This window comes from Natrix helvetica (assembly GCF_964273705.1).
Source record: "Natrix helvetica genome assembly, chromosome: 3".
Lineage (NCBI taxonomy): Eukaryota > Metazoa > Chordata > Lepidosauria > Squamata > Natricidae > Natrix > Natrix helvetica.
This window is the reverse complement of record NC_138549.1, coordinates 87,699,819-87,725,437: the sequence shown is the minus strand read 5'-3', so window position 1 is coordinate 87,725,437 and position 25,619 is coordinate 87,699,819. Positions and strand designations below refer to the sequence as shown.

General features: G+C 44.7%; 1 protein-coding gene across 1 annotated transcript in view; it reads left to right on the top strand.

Moving 5' to 3' along the window:
• The first annotated feature begins 4,149 nt into the window (after positions 1-4,149).
• The window catches only part of FRRS1 (ferric chelate reductase 1), a 45,033-nt gene continuing 23,563 nt past the window's right edge, over positions 4,150-25,619 (top strand). The window contains exons 1-4 of the mRNA XM_081948803.1: positions 4,150-4,182; positions 20,142-20,337; positions 21,548-21,684; positions 23,433-23,527. Coding sequence (XP_081804929.1) covers positions 4,165-4,182; positions 20,142-20,337; positions 21,548-21,684; positions 23,433-23,527 — 446 coding nt within the window. The 5' untranslated portion in view covers positions 4,150-4,164. The remainder of the gene's footprint in view (positions 4,183-20,141; positions 20,338-21,547; positions 21,685-23,432; positions 23,528-25,619) is intronic.

The window sequence follows — 25,619 nt, the reverse complement described above, 5'->3', positions numbered from 1 at the left end:
TGCCTTGGCATGCATCACAGAGACCTGGCTGAGACCAGAGGGAAGATTTCCTCTCTCAGAAAGATGCCTAGTCAGGTATTGGGTGTGTGCACCAGCCTACACTGCAGGGGAGGGGAGGGGAGGTAATGTAACTGTTGTTATCCGAGAATCTCTGACTGTTACCAGGGGCACAGCTCCACAAATGCCTATTGTGAGACCTTTTTGCTTAGAGTGGTCTCTAAGGATTGCTACTATTGTATTAGTCTCACTGCTACCTAGCAGTTTCCCGGCCAAGCTCCTGAACCAAGCTGCAGGAATGGTGGAGGAGTTTCCCAGTTTCCCCCCATGATTCTGGGGGACTTCAACCTGCCTTCTGTGGGAGTTGGGGTCAGAGATAGCTCAGGAGTTCCTGGAATGGCATCCAAGGGCCCGTCCCAAGATATCCAGGACCTGACTAGGAACATTGGTCACACACTTGATTTGATGTTGTTGTTGGAACTGTGCCTTTGTGATGTGGAATTGGTGGGTCTATCTTTGGTCCCACTGCCATGGCCAGCTTACAGTCTAGTAACTATGAATTTCTCTTGTTGGAAGAAAGGTCCTTCTGTGTTCAGTTCCAAGTGGGGAAGAAGACACTGGAAACATGGAGGCTGCTTGGAAAGATGGTTTAATGGTGGACAGGATCACATGGCTTAAGTTCCTGAAGAGAAAAGGGAGATCACATGCTTCAAGATATTGGGTGAAGAAGAAAAGGGGCTGGCTTGCTGAGAGTCCCTGGCTTTTATGCCCTCTGTTGGGCTCCACCCCGGGACCTCCAGCTCCTGTGCAAGAAATGCACTCTGATTGGCTGTCAGACTCCCGTGGAGCCATGCAGGGGCAACTCTGTAGGCTGTGCTTTGAGTCCAAGTTTGTTGGCCTTGCTGGTTGATGTAATCTTCCCAGGTGCCATGTGGTAAGATGGGTAGAAGGTTAATCCTACCATTGTTACGTAGGCTGGCTCAGGCCTTAATGGCTCATTGACAAAGGGGGGGGGGAGCTGAGTTTTTGTCTCCCTTTTAGAGGAAATATTCTGCCCTTTTAATATTTCCTAAAATATTTCACTTTCTAGTAGAGGGGTGGGTTTTAACTGCCTACACTCTTAAGGCTCTATCCCTCTGCAGAGATGTGGAACTTATTAGATCAGTTCATCCCTGGCAACTGATAGACCCTGATGGGTTTCAGAGGGAGCTGGGGGCTATAACCGAGGATCTGCTGCATAGCCCTGCCAAGAACCTAGTCTCCACCTGGAGTAACTGAAGTCCTGGATAGGATCGTGCCCCCTCTCTCAAACTTGGATCTTGTTTTTTCCTAGGGTTATCAGAGGAATTGAGAGAGATGGAGTGACTCGAGAGACACCTAGAGTATTGCTGGTGAAAGATAAAGGTCAAACTCAACGGACAACACATAAGAACTATTAAAGATTTCTTGCCAGTTATTAGAGAATGGACCTTAGAGAATCCATAAATGGGGCTGCTCTAGTTGCACTTTTTCTTACTCGAATAAATATGGGTGTTCGAGGTGGTGGTTAAATGGACACAAAAACATAGTGGAGAGATATTAAGCTGTTCTCTATCCTGTTTGTGTGGTCTCAAAACACAACTGACTTAAAAAATGGCATTGTAAAACTGGCTTTGCTGAAATTCACTTCTGCTTCCTGCATCTGATGTTACATGGATATATTTTTTTAAAACCTAGACTTAGCAAGGTGGATTGTGTGAACCTCACTTATAATCTAATATCAAATATTAGATTTTTATTTCATTTTTATTACTTATAAGTAACTCAAGGTGGCAGACAAACATAATGCACCTTCCCTTTTATATTTCCCCCACAACAACCCTAGGAGGTGGGTTGGGACTGAGTGAGTGACTGCTCCAAAGCAAAGAAACCAGACTGGCCAGTTAACAGAACTGGTAAAAGTTCAAATGTAATTGTCTCACTCTAACCAATCTGATTTATAAATGTTGGCTTACAGCTTGGTTTGTACCATATTGTGGTTTAATTGGAAAGGCTGAATGAAGAAAAATGGATACTTTCCCACCATGCAGCAATTTGGCTCACAATTATTATTTCTGCTGAGCATCCTGATTTTACTTCATTTAGTACAGTATGATTTGTTCTTCTTGAGATCCAAAGTATTGCCATCAATTTTCTATACTATAGCAATCTCTTTGAAGTCAGCGACATATTCAAAACTCTTATTTGTTGGTCACCTGCCCATCTGTTCAACCATCTCCATATCATTCCCTCTCAACACAATCCAAGGTTAAGCACGTATTTGCTCTGACATGTTCCTTTTTGTTTTCAACATCGTCCCATTAGACTTTTCAGCAAAAGAGAAGCAGTGTCTAAAATCTAACGTGCAATACGATACTTAGAAGCAATATCCAGGGAGTTCAGTGGTTTCTCTTGAGTAAGAGGAGGTTGGTATTTTACTAACTCAAATCAGACGCGCTTTCTCGTTCAGCTAGCCGGGTGTAAGCCTTAATTGCGCGTAGCTGTGTGTTTCCCTTAGCGGTGTGGTAGCTGAGTTCCCACGTTAAGACATAATCCTGCAACCACTTTGTCTTCGGCGTCTTACGGAACTTTAGCATTCTACATTCTTTTAGAAAGGCTGAACTCTAGGGGACTCGCCATCAAGTATTCCAGGTCGATCGAACAAGTTTGTAGAAGTTGGGCGAGAGGGTCATTCTCCTGTTTTTCCACCCCCACGGCGTGAAAGTTTCTTTCTTCACCTTTTCCCAAAAGCGCGTTTGGGCTCTTTAGCTCGTATTCTCGGCTCCGCCCCTTCTGAGATGCGATACAGGAAGAGTCTCGGCTATAAGAGCCTGTAGATAAGCATGTTTGCCTGCGTGCTTGGATAGCGTTAACTTATAGGCTGTGTGTAGGAAGTCTTCATTCCTTGCTGCTGCTGTTGTCGGGCAAAAGTTTGGGTGGTTAAGCTTATGCGATGTTTGACAAGGTAAGAAACGGGTGTTTGGGGCATCTAGGCATTCAGAGAGGCTAGGCAAAGAATGGTTTAGACTGAGACACAGTTTGTACTACAACCTACAAGCTTGCAGTTAATATAAGGCAACGGGTGCGAGCAAGCTTATGGGAAGCTGGCAGGACGGGTGAATTGGTTTATTAAAACAGCTTCCCTGGAATATGTTGGGAAGCTTTCATTATATTGTATCCAGCAGTTCATTGCCATTGCTCCTGGTATGTAGTAAAGCTACCCAAGTAAGTTACTAGGAGTAGTTTAAAGAGGAGTTGTTGGTGGCTTGTTTTTAAAAGGCCCCATTTAAAGTGAAGTATAAAGGAAGAAATGTTCATGGGTTTTGTTAAACTCTGGCTAGGCCTTTTGGAAGCACACTGCTATTTTGTAAACCGAGAATAAGCCTTGCATCATTTTCCTCTTCATTTTATGTAGGTTGGCAATGGCCAATGGGCATTCAGAGAAACTTCTTTTATTCATCAACATTGAGAAATCTCAGCATTGTCTGGAGCCAGCAAATATTTTCTTTTATAGAGAAAAATATATTCTGTAATATTGTGCAAAAAGAAAAAGTGGTGCAGAAGGCTAATGTTGTGCTAAATTGCATATAACTTTTGTTTTGGAATTGGCCTCTTCATGTATGAGATATTTAACAAGACGCTTCATGATAGCACCACTTACTGCTAGTAGAAATACAAAAAGTAGTATGTTCTTAAGCTTTCAAATAATTATTAGACAATCTAATTATTTATATTCTAAATAAATATAAGTTTTAGTGACATGAGAAATACTGCTGGGTATGAGACATACAGTATTTGTGCTGTAACCTTTGCAAACTTTTAATTATGCATATGTAGCTGTTCTCAGGGAATAGATTTGGGATGGTTTCAATCCATCATTACTATTCATCCTGATTTAATTGACATTGAAAGCATCTTTGAAAGAATGCCATTTGATGGTTAATCTCTGCCAGTCCAAACTGCATAACTAACTTTAGAATGCTAAAACAAATCCGTTAAATATATTTCCCTAAATATATATGTTTACTTTTTTGGATTTCAGACTGATGTGTAGTCAACCATAGAATGACATTTTCAAAACCTCCTATAAAAGAAACCGAACTATATGAAGTTTCCTAAATATAAATTCCTTTAACACATCATAAAAATATGAATCACAAAGAAGCAGTAAGTAAAATAAACTGCTTCCCAAATACAGTTGCAAAATATAACTGAACTTCATTGATTTATTTCTCCCTCATGCTTAGATGGCCAAATCTATTGCCTAAGAAGCTTAATAAGCATTTTTGAAACCTTGTATCTTTTGGAGTAATTTTTTTTACTATAGATTATTTATGGATAAAAATGTGATGGAGATGGTCTATACTGCCATGAACTCCTTGGAGGAAAGCAGATACATTAAGGCCGATGGAGAGACCAGCAAAGTAGACATTCCTTGATTATCTTATCTTTGATATTGTGACCTAAAGGCCATTTAATAAATCATATTTTGGAAGATTTCATTTGAACACAAACTGGCAGAGCTGTTCCACTGAGTATATTCCCTTGGTTGTACTTCAGAACAAATACTTTTTTGCCCAGTGAAGCTTGGCTTTTCTCCGTTAGAAGCTCAGCTGTATTTAATCTGTCACTCTCAAATGTTATCAGTTACCAGAGCCTTCTTTTCTGACTCAGCCTTGTATATGGAGCTCTGTTTGCAAAGTCCAAATGGGTCATCTTGATATAGCAATAACCTAGTAGTATGATTTTCTCAATGGCCAATGAGTGACAACATTATCATTCCTAATATGTTACCTTTCTTTTTTTTTAAAAAAAAATATCACAATCTTCTTTATGGTCAGGGGTTCATCGGAAAGTTGAACTATTCCTGAATCTTGTTCTTTCTCTGACCTTACTCTGCAAATAATAATATAAAAATGTCTAATGTGGATAATAGCATAAATATATTTTATTTTAAGTAAAAATTGATCCTGCATACTAAATTCTGAAGCTTTTTCACTGGCTACTATATTTTATTTTATTTTATTTTTTAGTAATTATGTTTAACATTTATTCATTCATTAAATTTATATCCTCCCTATTCTTCAGTAATTCTAGCATTCTATTTTTATCCACAACATTTCTGTGAGATAAGTTGGGCAGAGAGATGATGAGGTTCCTTGCTTCTCCATGCCTAGTCTTTACCATTACTGAAACCTAATTCAACTGCTCTTTTATGTCCATCTCTTCCACATTCCTTCTTAAGGAGCTAAAGCAAAATATTACAATGTTATTCTCTCACGAAACCCTCATTCTCTGTTTTATTTTCTACTTTGTGTAGAAAATGAAATAGCCATGTTAAGCGATTCCAATATATGGAAATTGACATTTGGACAACAGATTTGTCTGTACTGTAATTTGATTATGAAAAGTACTCCATTTCTTCAAGTTACAAAACCATTGTAGCTCCTTTAATATTAGAGATGGATCTTTTGAGTATAAGTCCAAGGTGTGCACTTGCTTTTTCTATCGAGGGAATTTAGAAAATTACCTCCTTGCTTCCTTTTCTTCAGGTTCTCTTTTTCCCCAAATATATATTTTGCTTCTTTGTTTAACCTTCATTTCATTAATATTCTCATTGGTGTATGATGATGTGATGGTAGTCATTATTTCAAGTAGAGTTAATGTAGTATTGATGAATGATTCAAGAAACAGAGAGAAAATGGCTTCCTTTGCAAGTTCCATCAATATGTTAGTTCCATCAATATGTTCGCCTGGTGCGCCAATTGCGCCCCCTACTGGACCGGGATGCCCTACGCACGGTCACTCATGCGCTGGTGACGTCCCTCCTGGATTACTGCAACGCTCTCTACATGGGGCTGCCCTTGGGACGCGCCCGGAGACTGCAGTTAGTTCAGAACGCAGCCGCGCGGGCTGTGATGGGGAGTACGAGGTACTCCCACGTAACACCTCTCCTGCGCGAGCTGCACTGGCTACCTGTGGTTTTCCGGGTGCGTTTCAAGGTGCTGATTACCATCTTTAAAGCGCTCCATGGCACGGGACCTAGTTACTTGCGGGATCGCATCCTCCCACATACATCCCTGCGGCCAATTCGCTCACACAGGGAGGGACTTCTCCTGGTGCCGTCCACTAGGCAATGCCAACGGGCGACACCGAGGAGTAGGGCCTTCTCTGTGATGGGCCCAACCCTCTGGAATGACCTCCCCCCCGACATTAGAACCACTTCTGACCTCCGCTTCTTCCGGCAAAAACTGAAGACCCACCTGTTCCGATTAGCAGGCCTGGCATAATTACAACTGTCCCTCCTGGCAAATGTATTATATCTGGTTATTTTAGGGGTTTTTTAATTTACTGTATCTATTTTAGGGGTTTAAACTTATATTTATATTAGCTTTGTACAGTTCTTTTAATTGCATTTTTAACCTCCTCCATGCCAACTGTCAACTGTACATATTTAACTTTTATTGTATTCTGTTATATTTTGTATGGACTGTACACCGCCCCGAGTCCCTTTCGGGAGAGGGGGCGGTCTAGAAGCATTAAATATAAATAAATAAATAAAATGTTATGACACAGTAGTTTTCTTAGAGTCGTTATATATTGTCTTTTACAGAAGACAGGATTTTATTTGGCAGGCTGCCAAAAGAAATGTTGAAAAACGATGCAGTCCTTGCCTTCTAGTTGCTTATCGGCACTTCTTCTCTAGATGACGTATGAGTGGGTGTCATGAAATCCCTCCTAGACTATAAATTTGAACTTGCTAGAGACCTCAGAAAATATTAATAGGTCAAATGAAGCTCATCACTGATAAGTTATCTTTAACTCAAAGTGGTAGTTAAGCTTATGTTTTGCTACACGTTTCCTCAAATAAACATATATGTAACTAAGTATTACTGGCAGCAACTGATAAAGAGCATATATGTCCCTATCATTTTGTTTTTAATATATGTTTCTTAGGATTTAGTCCTTTTCAGTTATAAAGAATGTGGTCAAATCTGTTTGAAGACTTAAGAATTATAGAAATATTTTCAAATACAATAATGAAATGTCTAACTCTATCTCCAGTCTTAGTCTAGACCAATCTTTTTGTGGCCATGTCCCACCTAAGCATCTTTAAAATCCAGGTGCGCCCCCCTCCTCCATATAATTCTTAACTTTACTCAAAAGGTGAACTCTACTCACACGGAGGAAGCCTAAAAGGCCATTAACTTGATTTAAACGAAATTCAAATTGCCCCCATTAAAAATCAAATTGCCCCCCCTGTCGGGTGAGGGCTCCACATTGGGAGCCACTGGACTAGACTTACATATCCTGCCAAGGTTTAAAATATGGTTTACGGCTGGGACCACGTGACATGCTACGCTCATATCAAACCAACCATTCTGTAACATTAAACATTTTAAACTGCATTTAAAGTATTACTGTGGTTCCTCCCCCCTCTAAACTGTTAGACTTACCTAAACCTATAATAACTGTGAGAGAAAGGAAGAGGACTTGAAATATGCAGGAACTGTTACTTAGGCAAAAAGGGCTGAAATATTTTTTAAGTCTGGAGAAACATTCAGAAGTAATTCAGGCAAATACCTTCTAATTTTCTGGTGGGAGATGTACAAAACAATCAAGCTTTTATTACTCTAGCCCCATGATGGCGAACCTATGGTATGCATGCCAGAAGTGGCACACAGAGCCATCTCTCCGGGCATGCTAGCCATCGCCCATTGCTCTTTTCGGTTCCGGTGCGCCGGCCAACAGGTCTTCACATGTGTGGGAGTGCCGGAACATGGAAGAGCAGCTTCCTGGTGCATATGCGTGCGCGGGGAAGTTGAGCTTCTGGTTTCCAGCACACTTGTGTGCGCTGGCCAGCTGGTCTTCATGCACGCATGTGTGCTAGAAACCGTAAGACCAGCTGCTCTTCTGGTTTCCGGCACTCCCATTCATGTATTCCAGAAAGCTGCTCTTCTGTTTTTTGGTGCTCCCATGTGCTCCCGTTTTGGCACTTGGTGCCAAAAAGGTTTACCAACTATGTTCAAGCCCAGTTGAGTGGGGTTGACACTTAAAGAGTTTTTCTTCAAAACCAGCTATCTGCTTTGATTGGGAAATTCCTAGCACTTCTTTTAAGTAACTCAGTTCTTCCACACTGATGTTTGATCACAAATCAGTGACTCACAGTGCTGACTCCTTTTTTTTGAGGAACATTTTTGAAGTTCATTCATCTCTTCAAGGATTTTTGTATTTGTAGAGAGCTCAAACATGAAATGAACTTTGATTATTTGCATTTGAATTCAAATAATGAGCATTACTGGCATCTCCTTGAAAGAGATGGATGGTCCAGAAATGTGAAATATAAATAATCTTATGACAATAGGTGGAGAAGGAGTATTATATATGTTGTCAGCCTTGAGTTGCTTATAAAGTAATAAAGGTGGAATAAAAATCTAGTACGTACATACATACATACATACATACATACAAAATGTACATGCATATATACTAATTATGTCCCTTTTAAATAAGCTTTGTAAATATATAAAATTAAGTCATAACAACAAAAGTACAATGGAAGATATGCAAATGAATTGTAGAAATAACCTGGAATAGGTGGATGTTGTTTGATGATATTAAAGATATTGTTGCAGGATGTACACGAGTCCAAGTAAAGTTACCTTTTGCAATTGGCTGATGAGTGATTTTGTCAATACAGATGATGTTCAAGTGATGTGTCAGATGTTTCTCGACTGCATCCAAGGCACCTATTAATAGGGGTACCATCTTTGCTTTCTTTTGCCACAGTCGTTCTACTTCTATTTGCAGGTCGTTGTATTTTTTAATTTTCTCCAGTTCTTCCTCTTCTCTTCTGCTGGTCTAGGAACTGCTACATCCAATATCCAGATTTTTTAAAATGTTTCTTATTGTTGTTAAGCCTGGGATATGTTGTGGCAGGTTGCCTGTCAGAATTCTAAAGTCCCAGAGCACTTTAGCTTCTTCATTTTCTATTACTTTGTCTATTTTGTGGTCCCACCAATTATTGCTTGGAGGAAGTGGTAGTTCTTGCAGACATTCCAATTCCAAAGCACCATTGTTCTTACTTTGTCATGCTATTGTTTGTAGTCAGACTGTGTGTTGTTCTTACAACAGTTAACTTGGCAATCTACTGTTTCCTCAGCTTCTTTGTAGAGGCGACATTTGTTGTCTCTTGCTGTCATCTCAATTTGGCCTTGTATGCATTTGTTCTTAAAGCTGGGTCTTGTACAGCCAGAATCAGCTTCTCTGACTTCAACTTTTCTGCTCTTAGCCATTACCAGGTTTTTTAACTGCTTTAGGTAATATTTGTTTGTTTAATTTATGGTAAAAATAGGGAGAAGAGGTATTTTAAAAAATTAAGGAATATAATCTGCAGTGAAAGAGGTAAAATACACAATAAACTAGTCTCTTCCATTTTATAGCAGAATGTCAATTAAAGGAATGCCAAAACTCAAGTGGTGTCATTTTTCATTAAATCTTTATTTCTTGAAAAACATCTACATTTAAAAAGTCCCAAGCACCAATGGTTATTGCATCTAAATATATGCTTCAGTTGTGTCAGCATTTCTCATTAGTTGGATTATTGATGGATTGTCTTTATATTAAAACCTGAATGGAAGTATTTGTTTAAATTGCAGTTAGCATTTAACTCCAGATCTACTGTAATAGACCTCAGACAGTATGGCTATTCTGTCTTGGAAGATAGTTAAGAATATTAGATTGGGGTATTCTAAATTGAGGTTGAAAGAACATGCCTGTAGGATTTTAATATTGCTCACTGGCGATAATTACAACACTGAAAGTAATGATTATGAGGACCCAAAGATAATGAAGTCACAATATATCTAGTCCCAAACTTTAAAATGGAGATAAGTAGTGGTTTGTGGGCTATTAATCCAAAAAGATCACTGTGTGTGCTCCCCAAGTCCCTTTGATTGAACAGTGTTATCCAAGGGGATCAAAGAATGCCTTGTTTGTTACAACATCATCCCAGAGACCTATCTGTTTCCACCCTGATGATACTCTGAAAGCCCTTAAAACTTGGTGTATTCCCAAACTGTAGAGCAGGGTGGGATTAAAGCCCCATAAATTATCTAATTGGTGTGCTTTGTCTTTTTTCTCTGCATGTGCATGATTCTTTAGCTCTATTTTATGCTTCTTTAAAGCCGGGGTGTCAAACTCAAGACCTGGGGGCTGGATCTAGCCTGTGGGGTGCTTAGATTTGGTCCATGGGGCCATCCTGGAAACAGCAAAGGACTTGTCTACAGTGCCTCTGCCAGCAATAATGGAGCTCGAGAGCTCCATTTTCACTGGCAGAGGGTTGCAGGAGGCCATCGCAGCCGAAAACAGATGTGGCCCTCAGATGAATTCGAGTTTGACAACATTGCTTTAAAGTGTAAGCCATCCAGAGTAATCACGAGGCAGGTTGTTTAAATTTAATAAAATAAAAGCAAAGAAATGAATAAATATCTTTCAACATGTGAAGGAGTGAAGGAAGAAAGACTAAATTAAGGAACCATTGTGAAACCAACTGGAAAGAATTTAGTACAAAAATCCAATGGGCCATAAAGATCATTCCGAAATAAGTGTTAATGCCACTTTAATGCCTTGGTAAGGCCACACTTGGAATACTGCATTCAGTTTTGGTCACCATGATGTAGAAAAGATGTGGAGACTCTAGATAGAGTGCAGAGAAGAGCAACCAAGATGATTAGGGGACTGGAGACTAAAACATATGAAGAATTGTTGCAGGAACTGGGTATGTCTAGTTTAATAGAAAGAAGGACTAGGGGAAACATGATAGCATTGTTCCAGTATCTCAGGGGTTGCCACAAGAAGAGGGAGTCAAACTATTCTCCAAGGCACCTGAGGGTAGAACAAGAAGCAATGGGTGGAAACTAACCAAGGAGAGAAGCAACTTAGAACTGAGGAGAAACTTCCTGACAGTTAGAACAATTAATCAGTGGAACAGCTTGCCTCCAGAAGTTGTGAATGTCCCAACACTGGAAGTCTTTAGGAAGATGTTGGATAGCCATTTGTCTGAAATGGTATAGGGCAGTGATGGCGAACCTATGGCACGCGTGCCACAGGTGGCACGCGAAGCCATTTGTCAGGGCACGCGAGGCGCTGCCCTGTCAGCTGGCCAGCGCGCATGCGTGCGCTGGCCAGCTGAGTTCACCATTTCTAAAAGCCATTTTTCACCCTCCCCAGGCTCCAGAGGCTTTATAGGAGCCTGGGGAGGACGAAAAGAGCCTCCCCCGCCCCCCTGGAGTCCCTCCGGAGGCTTCCCTGAAGACTTTGGAGCGCTTAAAACGACCCTCTGAGCAAACTGGAAATGACTTCCGGTTTGCTCGGAGGGTCATTTTAAGCGTTCCGAAGGCTTCAGGGACCATCCAGAGGCTTCCCTGACGCCTTCGGAGTGCTTAAAACGACCCTCCGAGCAAACCAGAAGTGACTTCAGGGAAGCCTCTGGATGGTCCCTGAAGCCTCCAGAGGGCCTCCGGGGGGGGGGAGGTTCTTTTTGCCCTCCCCAGGCTCCTATAAAGCCTCTGGAGCCTGGGGAGGGTGAAAAAAGCATGTAAAAATGGACACGCAAGCCAAAAAAGGTTCACCATCGCTGGTATAGGGTTTCCTTCCTAGGCAGGGGGTTGGACTAGAAGACCTTCAAGGTCCCTTCCAACTCTTCTATTGTATTGTATTGAATCTTTGTCTAGTTATCCATCGGGATTCTAGTGAATATAATGTGTATCTTCCTTATGAATAGCAGAATACTATTGTTTTCTTTGACCAGAAGATAGCAAGAGCAGAAAAGTAACCTTTGGAGTACAAGTGGTCCTTGATGTACAACTGGTTGCTTAGTGACCATTCAAGGTTATGGTGGACTTTGAAAAAGCTACTTGTAACATGGATTTGAAGTTCCAATGTCCAGGGTCCCTTTGTGGTCACATGACTGCATTTTGGGCTCATGGTAACTGACCCATATTTATGGCCGTTTGCAGAATCCCACAATCATGTGATTGCGATTTACAACTTTTCTCTGAAAACTGGCATTTACTGCCAGTTTCCAGAAAAAAAACCCATGACAAATAATGGGCTCGCTTAATGACCACTATGTTTTTTGTAGCTTCTACCGGCGTGTTCAATAATGAGGAGGTGGGCTGGTTGCAGCAAAATTATTTATTAACATTAACTCAAGAATAACTGAACAACCCAGCAAACCCCATCAGTGTATTTTTCCCACCAGCTGGCAGGCGCGTATTGACCAATCAGGTCTCTTCCTGTCTCCAATGGTAGCCGCTGGTCATATCTCCAAGGACACAACATTCCTTCCCCCCGGATCGCGCAAGCGTAGTCTAGTAGATAAGCTGGCCTTTGGCGTATGCGCTGGGATCGCTTTACAGTGGGAGTGTCCACTGATAGAGGAGGAGTGTCTACTTGTTGGGTGGATGAACAGGGGGCGCGGTGGAAACAGGAGGCCCTACCCCCATCACCGGGCCGGCGACGAACGGTAAGTCAGCCAACGAGATCGCAACGGGTAATGCTCGTTTGGCTGCAGTAACTTTAGGGGCTTCTTGCCAGCAGGCAGCGTCAGGGTCGTCAACAGTTGGTGGAGCGGTCAGCAGGCCAGGGGCCTCTTCTGTGGCGCTCTGGCGCAGTTGGTTTATATGGCGGCGCCAATGTCTCCCATCAGTGAATTGGACCCTGTAAGAACAGGGTTCGGTTATCTCTGTAATGCAGCCTGGCAGCCCTGGGGGAGCCCAATGCACAAAAACTGGGAGAAGAGTAAGAGGGGTGGAGTCGGCCTAATGTCGTGTGAAGCCGGCGGCCCATTAAAATCTCAGCAGGACTTTTGCCAGTTGTCGGACAAGGCGTAGAATGTTGAGCGCTAAGGTACGTGGCAATTTTGTCGGACCAGGGCAGTAGGCCCATGTGGCTTAAAGACTCCTTAGCCGAACGCACAGCGTGTTCGGCTAAGCCGTTCCCCGCTGGATGGAAAGGGGTGACTAAAGTATGGTGAATGCCAAAGCCAGCCAAGTAGGACCATTATCCAAGACTAAATCATCAGGTAGCCCATGGGTGGTGAAAAGGCTGTCTAAAACTGCGATGGTCGCCCCAGAGGTGGTGCTACGCATCAGAAAGAGTTTGACCCATTTAGACAGGGCATCTACGACAATGAAAAACATCTGGCCAGCAATGGGGCCCATGAAGTCTATGTGGAGCCGACTCCACAGAGCCATGGGGACTTCCCAGTGCCTGTACGACATGGTGGGAGGCGCCAGATGCACCCTCTGACAGGGGGAGCAATGTTGCACCAACTTGTGATATTGGCATCCATGGAGGGCCACCAAACATAGCTGCGGCCGAGGGCCTTTATGCGCACTATAATAAGTTTAATAATAAGTTTGAATTTATTAGCCGCTCCCTTTCCAAGTAGGACTCGGGGCGGCGTACAATGGGGCATATAAAACACAGAAAATATATAAAAACACATAGGCGTACATACAGAACATACATACAGATACACAAACACGGACTCGAACTCGGAGGAGGTAGACAATTTACATCATATAGACAGTTAAAAAACCCGCATTAAGATACCCCAATTATAAAAACCCCATATAAAATTAAAATTTAACGTTTAAAATACAATTTAAAACCAGTTAGGAGGAATAAGAATAATTACGATTGAGCCAGGCCAGATAATTGAAAGAGGTGGGTCTTCAGCTGTACACGGAAGGAGCGGAGATCGGAAGTAATCCTGATGTCACGGGGGAGGTCATTCCACAGGGCTGGGCCCACCACAGAGAAGGCTCTGCTCCTGGGTGTCGCCCCCCGGCACTGTTTGGCGGACGGCACCCGGAGAAGTCCCTCTCTGTGTGAGCGAATTGGTCGTAGGGATGTGTGAGGCAGGATGCGATCCTGCATATAACTAGGCCCTGTGCCATGGAGCGCTTTAAAGATCATAATCAAAACCTTGAAACGCACTCGGTAGACCACAGGAAGCCAGTGCAGCTCGCGCAGGAGAGGTGTTACAGGGGAGTATCTAGTCCTCCCCATAATCACCCGCGCGGCCGCGTTCTGGACCAACTGTAGTCTCCGAGTGCATCTCAAGGGAAGCCCCATGTAGAGAGCATTGCAGTAATCCAGGCGAGACGTCACTAGCGCATGGGTGACTGTGCGTAGGGCATCCCGGTCCAATAAGGGGCGCAATTGGCGCATCAGGCGAACCTGATGGAACGCCCCCCTTGCCACGGCTGTTACATGGTTATCCATGGACAGCCGGGCATCCAGGAGGACGCCCAAATTGCGCACCTGTTCCATGGGGGCTAGTTGGACGCCCCCGATGGCCAGAGATGGAAGCACCTGGTTGAACCGGGAGGCCGGAAGCCACAGCCACTCCGTCTTGGAAGGGTTGAGTTTTAGTCGGTTGCCATCCATCCAGACCCGTACGGCCTCCAGACACCGGGACATCATTTCGACGGCCTCATTGGGGTGGTTCGGAGTGGAAATGTATAGCTGAGTATCATCAGCATACAGATGATATCCCACTCCAAAACCACGGATGATCTCGCCCAGCGGTTTCATATATGTGTTGAACAGGAGAGGCGAGAGCACCGATCCCTGTGGCACTCCACATGTGAGTGGCCTCCGGGTCGAACTCTGCTCCCCTGTCACCACACGTTGCGTCCGACCAGAGAGGTAGGAGCCAAACCACCGTAAAACGGTGCCTCTGACTCCCAGCCCCTCTAGCCGGTGCAACAGGATACCATGGTCGATGGTATCGAACGCCGCCGAGAGATCTAATAGGACCAGGATAGAGGAACAACCCCTATCTCTGGCCCTCCAGAGATCATCAACCAATGCGACCAAGGCCGTCTCCGTGCTGTGACCGGGTCGGAAGCCGGACTGGCGCGGGTCTAGATAATCATTTTCCTCCAGGTGACGTGGGAACTGCTGTGCTACCACACTCTCTACAACCTTCGCTAAAAAAGGAAGGTTGGAGACTGGACGATAATTGACTAGGTCCGTTGGGTCCAGGGAAGGCTTCTTGAGCAGGGGCCTCACCACCGCCTCTTTCAAGGCGGCCGGTAGAGACCCCTCACCCAGCGAGGCGTTCACCAGGCCCAGGAGCCAGTCACGCGTGACCTCCCAGGATGCCAGTACAAGCCAGGAGGGACACGGGTCCAATAAACATGTGGTGGGTCGCAGACGTCCACGCAACCTGTCCAAATCCTCGATGGCAACCGAGTCAAACTCCTCCCAAAGCGGTCCCTCAAGACTCGCAACGGGCGTCTCTACTGAACCACTGAAAGGGGTCCATCCCATCCGGATTTGAGCGACTTTGTCCTGTAGATAATTCCCAAACTCCTCTGCTCTACCCTGTAAAGGGGCTTCCCGTGGTCTCTCAAACAAGAGGGAACGGGTCACCCGAAACAGGGCGGCAGGGCGGTTATCTGCAGACGCAATAAGAGCAGCGCAATGTTGACGTTTGGCCGCTCTTAGTGCCACAAGGTACGTCTTCAAATATGCTCGTGCCTGTGTTCGGTCAAATTCGGAACGGGAGGATCTCCAACGACTCTCTAGGCGTCTCTTGTGGCGTTTCATCACCCTTAGCTCCTCGGTAAACCAAGGTGCCAGGGTGGTTCTTCGTCGCAGGAGAGGCCGCAAAGGCGCCACCTGGTCTAGGGCCCCGGTAGCCGCACTATTCCATGCGACTACCAGGTCCTCTACTCGGGGGCGGGTCAGGTCCACAGGAGGTGGCCCAAGTTCCGTCTGGAACCTATCCGGTTCCATCAGGCGCTTGGGGCGGAACCATCTAATACCTTCCAGTTCCGCCTCCTCGCGGCGGGGGGTAGCACCAGGGAAGTCCAGCCGGAGAAGTGAGTGATCCGACCATGACAGGGGAATAGTGTCTAGATCCCCTATTCCCAGATCACTCATCCACTGGCCAGAGACAAAGACAAGGTCCAGCGTGTGGCCTCCCTCGTGAGTAGGGCCCTGAATTAACTGGGTCAGGTCCATGGCTGTCATGGAAGCCATGAACTCCCGAACCCCCTCAGACGCTTCTCCCATCGACGGCAGATTAAAATCCCCCATCACTAAAAGTTTGGGGGTCTCAACCGCCACCGATGAGATCAGCTCGAGGAGTTCAGGCAGGGCCGCTGACGTATAGCGAGGAGCCAGGTATACTATCAGCAGGCCCAACTGCCTCCCTGGGCCCCATCTCACGACAAGGGACTCACACCCGGATGTCTGTGGCACAATGAACTCTCTCGGCTCTAAGTCTTCCCGGATAATCACTGCTACCCCACCGCCCCTTCCCTGGGCCCGAGGCTGGTGAAATGCTCGATAACCTGGTGGGCACATTTCCACGAGGGGAAGACCTCCCTCGTGGCCCAACCAGGTCTCGGTTATTCCTGCGAGGTCCGGCTCCCCCTCCAAAATTAGATCGTGGATGAGGGGGGCCTTATTGACAACGGACCTCGCGTTGCATAACAGCAGTCTCAGGCCTTGGGTCTGTAGATCCTGACCACCTAGTATGCAGGGGTTGGTACAAACGACCGGGAATGACCAAAAACCCCGGTCTCCCAACCGACTACGCGCTCTTGATCTGTCCTCGTACCTGCCCCTCCCCACGACCGTTGGTATCAAAGAGCCCTGCACAGGAATGCTATCTTCCCTCTCCTCCCCCACTCCGCTCCCTCCTCCTTCGACCACACCTAGACGCCTGGCTCTCCCATCCCTCCTGACCTGTTCCTCCCCCCCATCCCTGGAACCCCTTATAATTTTTAAAAGATTTTTAATTAAAAAACCCCTCAATGTGCGCTTCCGCCACCTCTCTGGGTTAATAAACCCGTCCTCAAGGTGGGCCCTCGAAAGGGCAGGAGGCCATACCTGCGAGAGGGGGGACTCTCGCAGTGGCAGTAGGTCAGACCTTGTGTACGTGAGAATCATACAAAAAATCACGGGGCAAGATTATTTCAAGTGCTGAAGATGGAATCATAGTTTGTCGTGAAATTGTCCTTACCCTAGATGGAAAGGGTAAGTTGGTGGGCTAGCCAACTAGCTAGATTTATCTAAGGAGGCGCTCAAGATGATATTGGAGCCGATTAAAGCAGGATGTTAATGAGAGAGCCATAGTCATGATATAAAGAAAATTGATGGAAATCCAAGTTTTGGCAAGGGAGGCAATTGTCCATAGGGGTAGAAGGAAAAATGTCAAGCCTTCAGCAGATGACCACCAATCCCCCCGGTGTCTCTCCTCCATGTCCAGGCCCAGGGAGAGATGGCCATCTGCCTCCTCGGGGGTCCTGAAGCTCATCTTCCTGGGGGGTGTTGTTCTCAAATCCGAGACCGCCATAGCTCCCTGAGGCTTTCCCAAGCCTCCTGGAGTTGGCAGCACTCTCTCTAGCCTCCCCGGGCCTCGTTCTTCTTCTGCAACTCCCCTGGAGAACCAGGGGTCATGGCGACCAGAGGGTGTGGCGCTCGGCATCTCCGACTGCCTCCCCCGCCGCCGCCATTGCCAAAAACCTCGCCGCCTGAGCTGTGCACACCACCCGGGCCATCCTCACCTCCGACATTGTTCTTCAAAGCTTGCCACTCTGGCCTGCTTCCCTCCGGTCTGCTTCGCTCAGCACCGCCCTCCACCAGCCGCTTCCTTTTAATCTACCCGACTCCATTCCACAGAATACGGCTGTTCATCAGCTGTTCGGTCAGCGCGTCTCCATGCCTCCATGTCTCCACGCGCTTCTCCGCTCGGCGCTCGGCGCCTCTCGCCCGACCAGCCGACTATGCCCGGATGGCCCTCAAGGAGATGAATCAGGATGGAACGTCTTAATGTGGCAGGAACCACGACATGGGAGCTCCAGAGGAGGCAGCCTTGCATGACGGATAATTCCTCCCGACAGTTAAAGTAAGGGAGGAATTGAGAATCCCTAGGGGCTGAAGGCCAACCTCTGCGAACTGCGTCCAGCACTCTGGAGAGAACAGGGTCCTTCAGCAAGAAGTGGGTGATATCGGATGCTGACACGGGGAGTTTCAGTTCGTCAATCAGAGAGATGGACATAGAGGGTACGGGACGGAGACTAACAGGGGCAGCGGGCAGCGGCTTAAGGCATCCGCATGTCCCATGTGCTTTCCTGACCAGTAGACCAAGGTATACGAGTAAGCGGCCAGGAATTCGGCCCAGCGGGACATGCGTGGGGAGATAATGGGAGGGGTAGGGCGGTTGCCGGCCAAAATTTCTAATGGGGGCTTATGGTTAGTCAGCAGTTGGAAGGGACGATCATATAGATAGTGGTGGAAGCGTTTTACGCCCGCTACGGCAGCCAAGGCCTCTTTATGCAACTGACTGTAGTTACGTTCAGGCTTGGATAACGTGTGGGAGTAAAATGCTATTGGAGCCTCCATCCCTTCGGGGTAGGAATGGCTCAGAACAGCCCCAACCCCAAAGGAAGAGGGGTCACAAGCAAGGACAAGGGGCAATTTTTCATTGTATTGGACTAGGACGAGGGCGGAAGTCAACAATTTTTTGAAAGCCATGAGCGCATGCAAATCGCGGCTAGTCCAGGTCCACTGAGTGGAGTTGTCCAGTACTGTGGAGGGGCTCCGCCACAGAAGCCTTATGAGGGATGAAAGTGGAGTAGAAATTCAGGAGGCCCAAAAAGGCCTACAATTCGTGGACCGAGGGTGCCATGGAAGGGGCAGCGGTGGCCAGTTGGTAATGATGAATCTCCGAGGTGGATTTCTCGGCCATCTCTGAGGCGCGCGCCTCATCCACTGCGATCTTTAAAGTGAGCTCGAACTGGGCAAGGATTCTTCGCTCATATCTTTGAGGCCATAAATGAATTGCTCTAGGAGTGCCTCGTCCAAGTCCCCGAACTCGCAATGGATGGCGGCAGCCCTGAGGGAGGCAATGTATTGACTGATGGATTCTCCCTCAGCCTGAGTACATTTGCGAAACAGCTGCTGGCGAGCGAACCGGGAGGGCATAGGCGCATAATGAGCCTTCAGTTTAGTCAGTAATAGGTCCCACAGTAGGGTCGGTGCGGCCAAGGCCCGAGCTGTAGCGGACATGTTGGGTCCGCAGTAGTTGACAAAAACTCCTCGTTTCCTCTCAAGGGTGAGACCAGTTAGATCATGAGCCTGAAGGAAACATTCGAACCGCTCAAGAAAAGCGTCCCAGGATTATGCTTCAGGGCGGAATTTGGTGAAAATGGCGGTGGCCAAAGCGGAGAGATGGGGCATGTTCGCCACAGACTCTCTCATTGCCAGTTTTGTAGCTGCTACTGGCGTGTTCAATAATGAGGAGGTGGCTGGTTGCAGCAAAACTATTTATTAACGTTAACTCAAGAAACCTGAACAACCTGGCAAACCCCGTCTGACAGCTATTTATATGAGAGCTGTCAGACGGGGAACGAATGGGAGGAATGTATTTTTTCCGCCAGCCGGCAGGCACGTCTCAACCAATCAGGGCTCCTGTCTCCAATGGAGCTGCTGGTCGTATCTCCGAGGACACAACAATGTTCATTTAACAACTGCTGCATTTGCTTAACAACCACCGTAAAATCCTGTACAGTCACATAATTTGTTTAATGATAATCACAACATAGAACTAAAATTGGGGGTTTAATCACAGTTATAAGTGAAGGACTACCTATATATGTTAGCATAACTATAGTAAAAATCTGTTCCTGGCCAAAATTATCTTAGAAATCATCTCTTATTCTTTGAGTGGGTAAGTATAGTGGCTCATCTTATCTGGGCCTTCAGAGAATTAACAGGGTTGTTCTTTAGTAGGGGGCTGAAAAACCTGTTCATGTACATGCTGCACACATGTACAACCTGTTCATGTGTGCAGCACAATGGGTTTCAGTATTTTGTAGTCAGACAAAACATACATGTTTGGTCCAAGGTCAAAATAACCCATGGCCCTTTAATTCTGGAGAAGAATCAAAATGATTGTTCTGATTCATTTAAGAAAAAGGAAAAAGGGATGGGGTTAAACTTTAAAAGACCAAGGCTACTGCAAGGCTGCTTTGGAAAAATGTGAAGGAATGAATAACGGAAGTTCTATGATGTTCACTCTTAATTTGTTTTGGTAGATGAAGTCTTCCAGAATAACTTTTATTGCTTGGCTGCTCGTGTGCCTTTGGGATCAATCAGCTGGTTACCCAAATGGGAAAGTATCCGAATCCTGTGACTCTATGTTGCCTTTTCATGGAGGGTCGCCGCAGAAATTTCCCAAGCACACCATTGAAGTGAATGTGACAGAATTTAAGCCAGGAGATCATGTGAAAGGTATTGATTTTTGCCAAGGCTCTCTTGTGATGCTAACACCATCTTCTCATGTTTTTGTGCTTGTTATATATAGGTAGTCCTCAACATACATTTAGTTTAGTGGCCATTCAAAGTTACAATGACATTGAAAAGTGGCTTATAATCATTTCCCCATACTTACAACCATTGCAGCATCCCCATGGTCACTTGATCAAAATTCAGGTGCTTGCCAAGCGACTCATGTTTTTGATGGTTGTAATGTCCCTGGGTTATGTGATCCCCTTTTGAGACCTTCTGACAAAGTCACTAGGGAAGCGGGATTCACTTAACAGCCATGTTCCTGACTTAACAATTGCAGTGATTCGTTTAACAACGGTTGCAAGAAAAGTAGCAAAATGGGGTAAAATTCAGTTTAAAATGTCTCACTTAACGGAAATGTTGGGCTCAATTTTTGTCGTAAGTCATGGACGAAATGTACTTTTTAAATATGAACATTTATATATTTACTTTTTTTAATTGAGCTGCATGCTGCACACAGATCACTTCTTTCTTGGTGGGATGGGCAGCCATTCAAATCTGATAATTTTTTCCCCACTGCTGTTTCCTTCAGAGATATGGTTGAAATGCTGGTTATACGTTAGCTTTCCCTAGTGGGTTGGAATGACTTGTTGGGACCAGTTTGAGTTCATAATGGTTCATTCCTAATGTGAAAGTATAAACTATAAACAACATGTATAATAGGCTCTACTGGTTTTTCCACTTTTAAAAATGGATCGTTTCCAGAAGAAGCCTTGGGCAGCTATGCCACTTTTATTTTCCTAGCAAGATAGGTTTTTCAAGAGTTTTTTCTAAATCACCATGCTACCATTCTGGGCAGCTGCCATCTTGCTTGTCTTAACTCAGGTTCTGTAACTGAAGCTTGTTTTAGTTTATAGTATCTGTTTTAAAATAAATAAATAAAGAACAGGGTGACTGTGTAACATTCAAATGATGTGGTAAACATAAAACGACAAAGTAACATTGTCCTAGGTTTTTACATTGTATTTTAAATGTATTCTAGTTGTATCATAATTTCCATAACCAGTTAGCCATTGAAGAGAATTCTGGGAGTAGAAGTCGATATATACCTGGCAGCTGGCAAGTTTACAAAATGCTGGATTTGAGATCTGTTCCTATTGCCCGAATAAACTGAGATTAATCTCCGTTCCTTTTCTCAAATTCTTGATTTTAGTTAGTTTTTCTGGGCCCACATTTCAAGGCTTTTTGCTAGAAGCTCGCAATGCTGACCGCTTGGATGACCCACCCATTGGTTCTTTTGCATTAGCTGATCGGAGACGATCTCAGCTCCTTAGATGTGGACATGTAAAGGTAAGAAAATGTTGAAAATGGCTTCTGCCAGTCAATTTTGACTAGCTTTTGAGCTATAAATATTGTAACACTGTTGCTTTAAATAACTGTTTTATTTTTGCATCAGTTTTGTATTGGAATTAATCAACACCAAGGATGCTTTAATAATACGGTTTCCTTTACCGACTATTTTTCCTTTATAGATTATGTTTAAATATTAGGGTTCCCTCTGCTGGTTATCGGATGCAGAATAAATTAGTAGCTGTTAGCACACTACATTACCATGTTTTTTGGTATATCCTTCCTTGTATGCTTTTTATCTCAGTTAACTTTTCAGAATATTTTTCTGATGGACATATTCAAATTCTAGAGCAATGTGCAGATTGGATAACATTGATGAGTTTCTTGTGGGTTCAGTTAATAACAAACAAACCATCAAATTGCTGAAATTTTAAATAGGTGGTATGCAGATATTAAAATGAAACATGATTTGCTGGTTTCTCTTGAGTAACACAACTCTTTGTAGGGATGGCTTACCTGAGAATATGTAGGCTAGAGGCTATAATATGAAAGTATAATAAAATAGTAAAAGCACCTTCAAATAAAAGAACCATTAAAATGAAATATTAAAATATATAATACCAGTAAACCACTGAAATCTTTAAAATTAAAAGCTGAGGTAAATCATCTGAGAACATAATCCATTTTTAGGCAGAATAAAACTCCTGGTGCATAAATTCATTGCCTTAAATGGTTTATGATGTATGAACTCAGACTGCCTTTCATATGGGATTGCTCGTACATTAACCTTAGCTGTTCCAGTAAAGTTGTTTGTCACCGCAATAATTGGATATACATCACGCTAAGTCATAGTGTTTTGTTAGATTTCTGTTAATAGCTGTCTGTTTTATTTTAAGATGTGCCTGTCACAATTGGGTTTATGTATAATGCTAAACAATTTTAAACTGTAAAGTTGCATTCATACAACATACGAAGCTAAACAAATCAGTTACCGTATTTTTCGGACTGTAAGACGCGCCAATATTTTGAAGAGGTAAATTTAAAAAAAGTTTTTGCACTCTGCAGGCCTCCCAAACTCTCTGCATGCCTCGTTTTTTGTGAAAAACTAGGGGGGGGGGCCAAAAGTGAGCAAAAAAACCGGCCCATTTTTTGCAAAAAGTAGTGCATGCATAGGCTTTGGGAGGCTTGTAGAGTGCTCCTGGGGGTTGAGGGGGCAGAAACGGGCAAAAAATGGCCTGTTGTTCGCTTGTTTTTGCCCTCCCCAGACCCCAGGAGCACTTTGCAGGCCTCCCAAAGCCTATGCACGTCCATTTTTGCTAAGGGGGCGGGGTTTTGGGAGACCAAAAATGCTGTATTCAGTGTATAAGACGCAACCAGATTTTCACCCTGGTTTTTTTTGGGGGTGGGGGAGGAAGGTGCATCTTATACTCTAAAAAATATGGTATATCCGAGCTTAATCAATATGGTATGCTGAACCAAATCATAGTTTTTGTATGGCTTGGTATTTGTGAACCGGCTGTCATGAATTGTTAGATTGGAATTTAGGATGGTCTATAAACCTAATTATCGAGTTGGTTCACACATTTTACTAAGTGATTATATATTTTGCTTTCTGACTTGATGCATTGTTGGCACTCAAGTGGTTGTGGCCTATTCAAAAAGCCATTGTTAACATAGTGGCTTGGTAAAGTGCCATGTATGAATCCAGCCATTATATACTGCTAAAATGGGGCTTCTGTATTTTGTAGAACTCAGCTGTTAGTCACACCAGTGAATCTAAGAAAAACAATATGGATGCTTATTGGATTGCTCCTAGCGATGCACCAAAGAAAGTACAATTTCTGTAAGTGTATTAAAATAATTTTCCTGTTTGGATGTTCTGAGGTATTCCTTTCAAAAAGATGTATGCCTGTAGAATATGAAAGATATACAAATATACAAATCTCTGAATTGAATGTCATGTTGAGAAAGTCCTACATGACCTTTCAGGCTTCACATATCAGTGTTACAAGGAATCCCTGTCTTATTTGTGCAAAGCAGTAGGCAAGAGCTTCAGCTCAACCTGAACCAAGGTCGAACCCTCTTAGGTCAGTGGTTCTCAAACCTTTCTTCGCCATTGACCCCTTTAAAATGCCTTTTGTGGGCATGGATCTTGGCCACAGACCCCCATGTCTTAACTCAAGATTTAAATCATAACCTTTCTTCAAGCCTTTGCAGATCCCCTGTGATGGCGTCACTTAAATATGAGCCAGCAGTGAGCTGCAGCTGCCTAAAAAGCCAACACAGTTCTAGGCTGTATTAACAGAGGGATAGAATCAAGATCACATGAAGTGTTAATACCACTTTATAATGCCTTGGTAAGGCCACCACACTTGGAATACTTTAGCCCCCTTTGGTTACCATAATGTAAAAAAAAAATGTTGAGACTCTAGAAAGAGTGCAGTAAAAAGAGCAGGTGATTAGGGGACTCGAGGCTAAAACATATAAAGTTCCTGGAATTGGTTTTGTCTAGTTCAGGGGTGGCGAACAAGTTCGACAAAAAGAGCCAAAATTTTAAACTGTGAGAGTCAGAGAGCCACACCACGCAGTGACCTGCCAAAACAGACCCGGAAGCAATGTTCCCTCTAATTTTTTTTCGATGTGAGCAGAAAAGTATAGTGTTTGAGCGGCACATTTTCATGCCTGAGCACCCGAATTTTTTTCACAGATGTCACCTAAGACAACAACGAAATCAGTATTATTTGAAACTCAAAGTTATGTTTCTTCAAGGTACCCGCTTAATTCAAAGTGTTATATAATATCAGTATCACTTAACAACGCTCCTGCTTAGCAACCAAAATGTTGGCTCAGAAACTCTGGCATTTGAAGCACGCAACTCTTAAAGCTGTCAAGTTACAAGACCCTTGCACCCCTAACCCTTTAGGGAAAAAAACCCCCAGGGGTCTTCAAACCTGACAGCTTTAACACTTGTGGACTTCAACTCCCAGAATTCCTCCTCCAGTCATGTTGCAGCGACGTCATCTGCGTGGATCTGCTCCATCTTTGCTTTCTTCATTGTGGGCAGGGCTTCTGCTGAAGATGCCGACGAGTACGAGTTGCCACCAGAATAACTGCTGCTACCTCCTCCTCCTCCAACAGAATCACCAGATTTGCTCCTGAGCTCAGCGCTGGGTTACCTCTGCCCCCTCCCCCTCCTCCGTGCTTTTGAGGAGCCATGAGGCTTTTTTTCCCCTGCTCCCCCCCGCCTTCCTACTGGCTCCTGCAGCCTCATGGCTCCTCAAAAGCACGGCGGAGGAGGAGGAGGGGGCAGGGGTAACCTAGCGCTGACTGAGCTCAGCTGTTCCGAGCGGAGGGGAGGCGCCGCTGCCACGCGCGGAGATGCCGGCTGGAGCTTTGGCGGCTTCATCTCAGCCGCAGCGCCGGGCGGCAAATCTGGCAGTGCTGCCTGTTAGAGGAGGATGAGGAGGAGGTGGCAGCAGTTCTTCCGGTGGCGGTGGGGGCTTTGGGGCTTCACAACTAGCCTCAGTCGCCCCGTGCTCCTCAAAGCAAGTCTGGGGAAGTCCTTTGCAGGCGGCCCGTTCTAGCTGCCTGCAAAGGACCTCCCCAGCTTCCGAAAGGGAGCGCGTGATCCGAGCCACAGTATACTAAATAATGATAAGAGGCAAAGAGCCTCATTTATTTTGGCCGGGAGCCGCATGCGGCTCGCGAGCCGCGTGTTCGCCACCCCTGGTCTAGTTTAATGAAAAGGACTAAAATTAATTAGAGGTAAATTTAAAAAAAGTTTTTACACTCTGCAGGCCTCCCAAACCCTCTGCACACCTCATTTTTTGAAAAAAAAAGGGGGGGGCATGCAGAGTTTTGGGAGGTTTGTAGAATGCTCCTGGGGGCTGGGGGGGGGCAAAAAAAAGCAAAAATGGCCCATTTTTTGCTTGTCT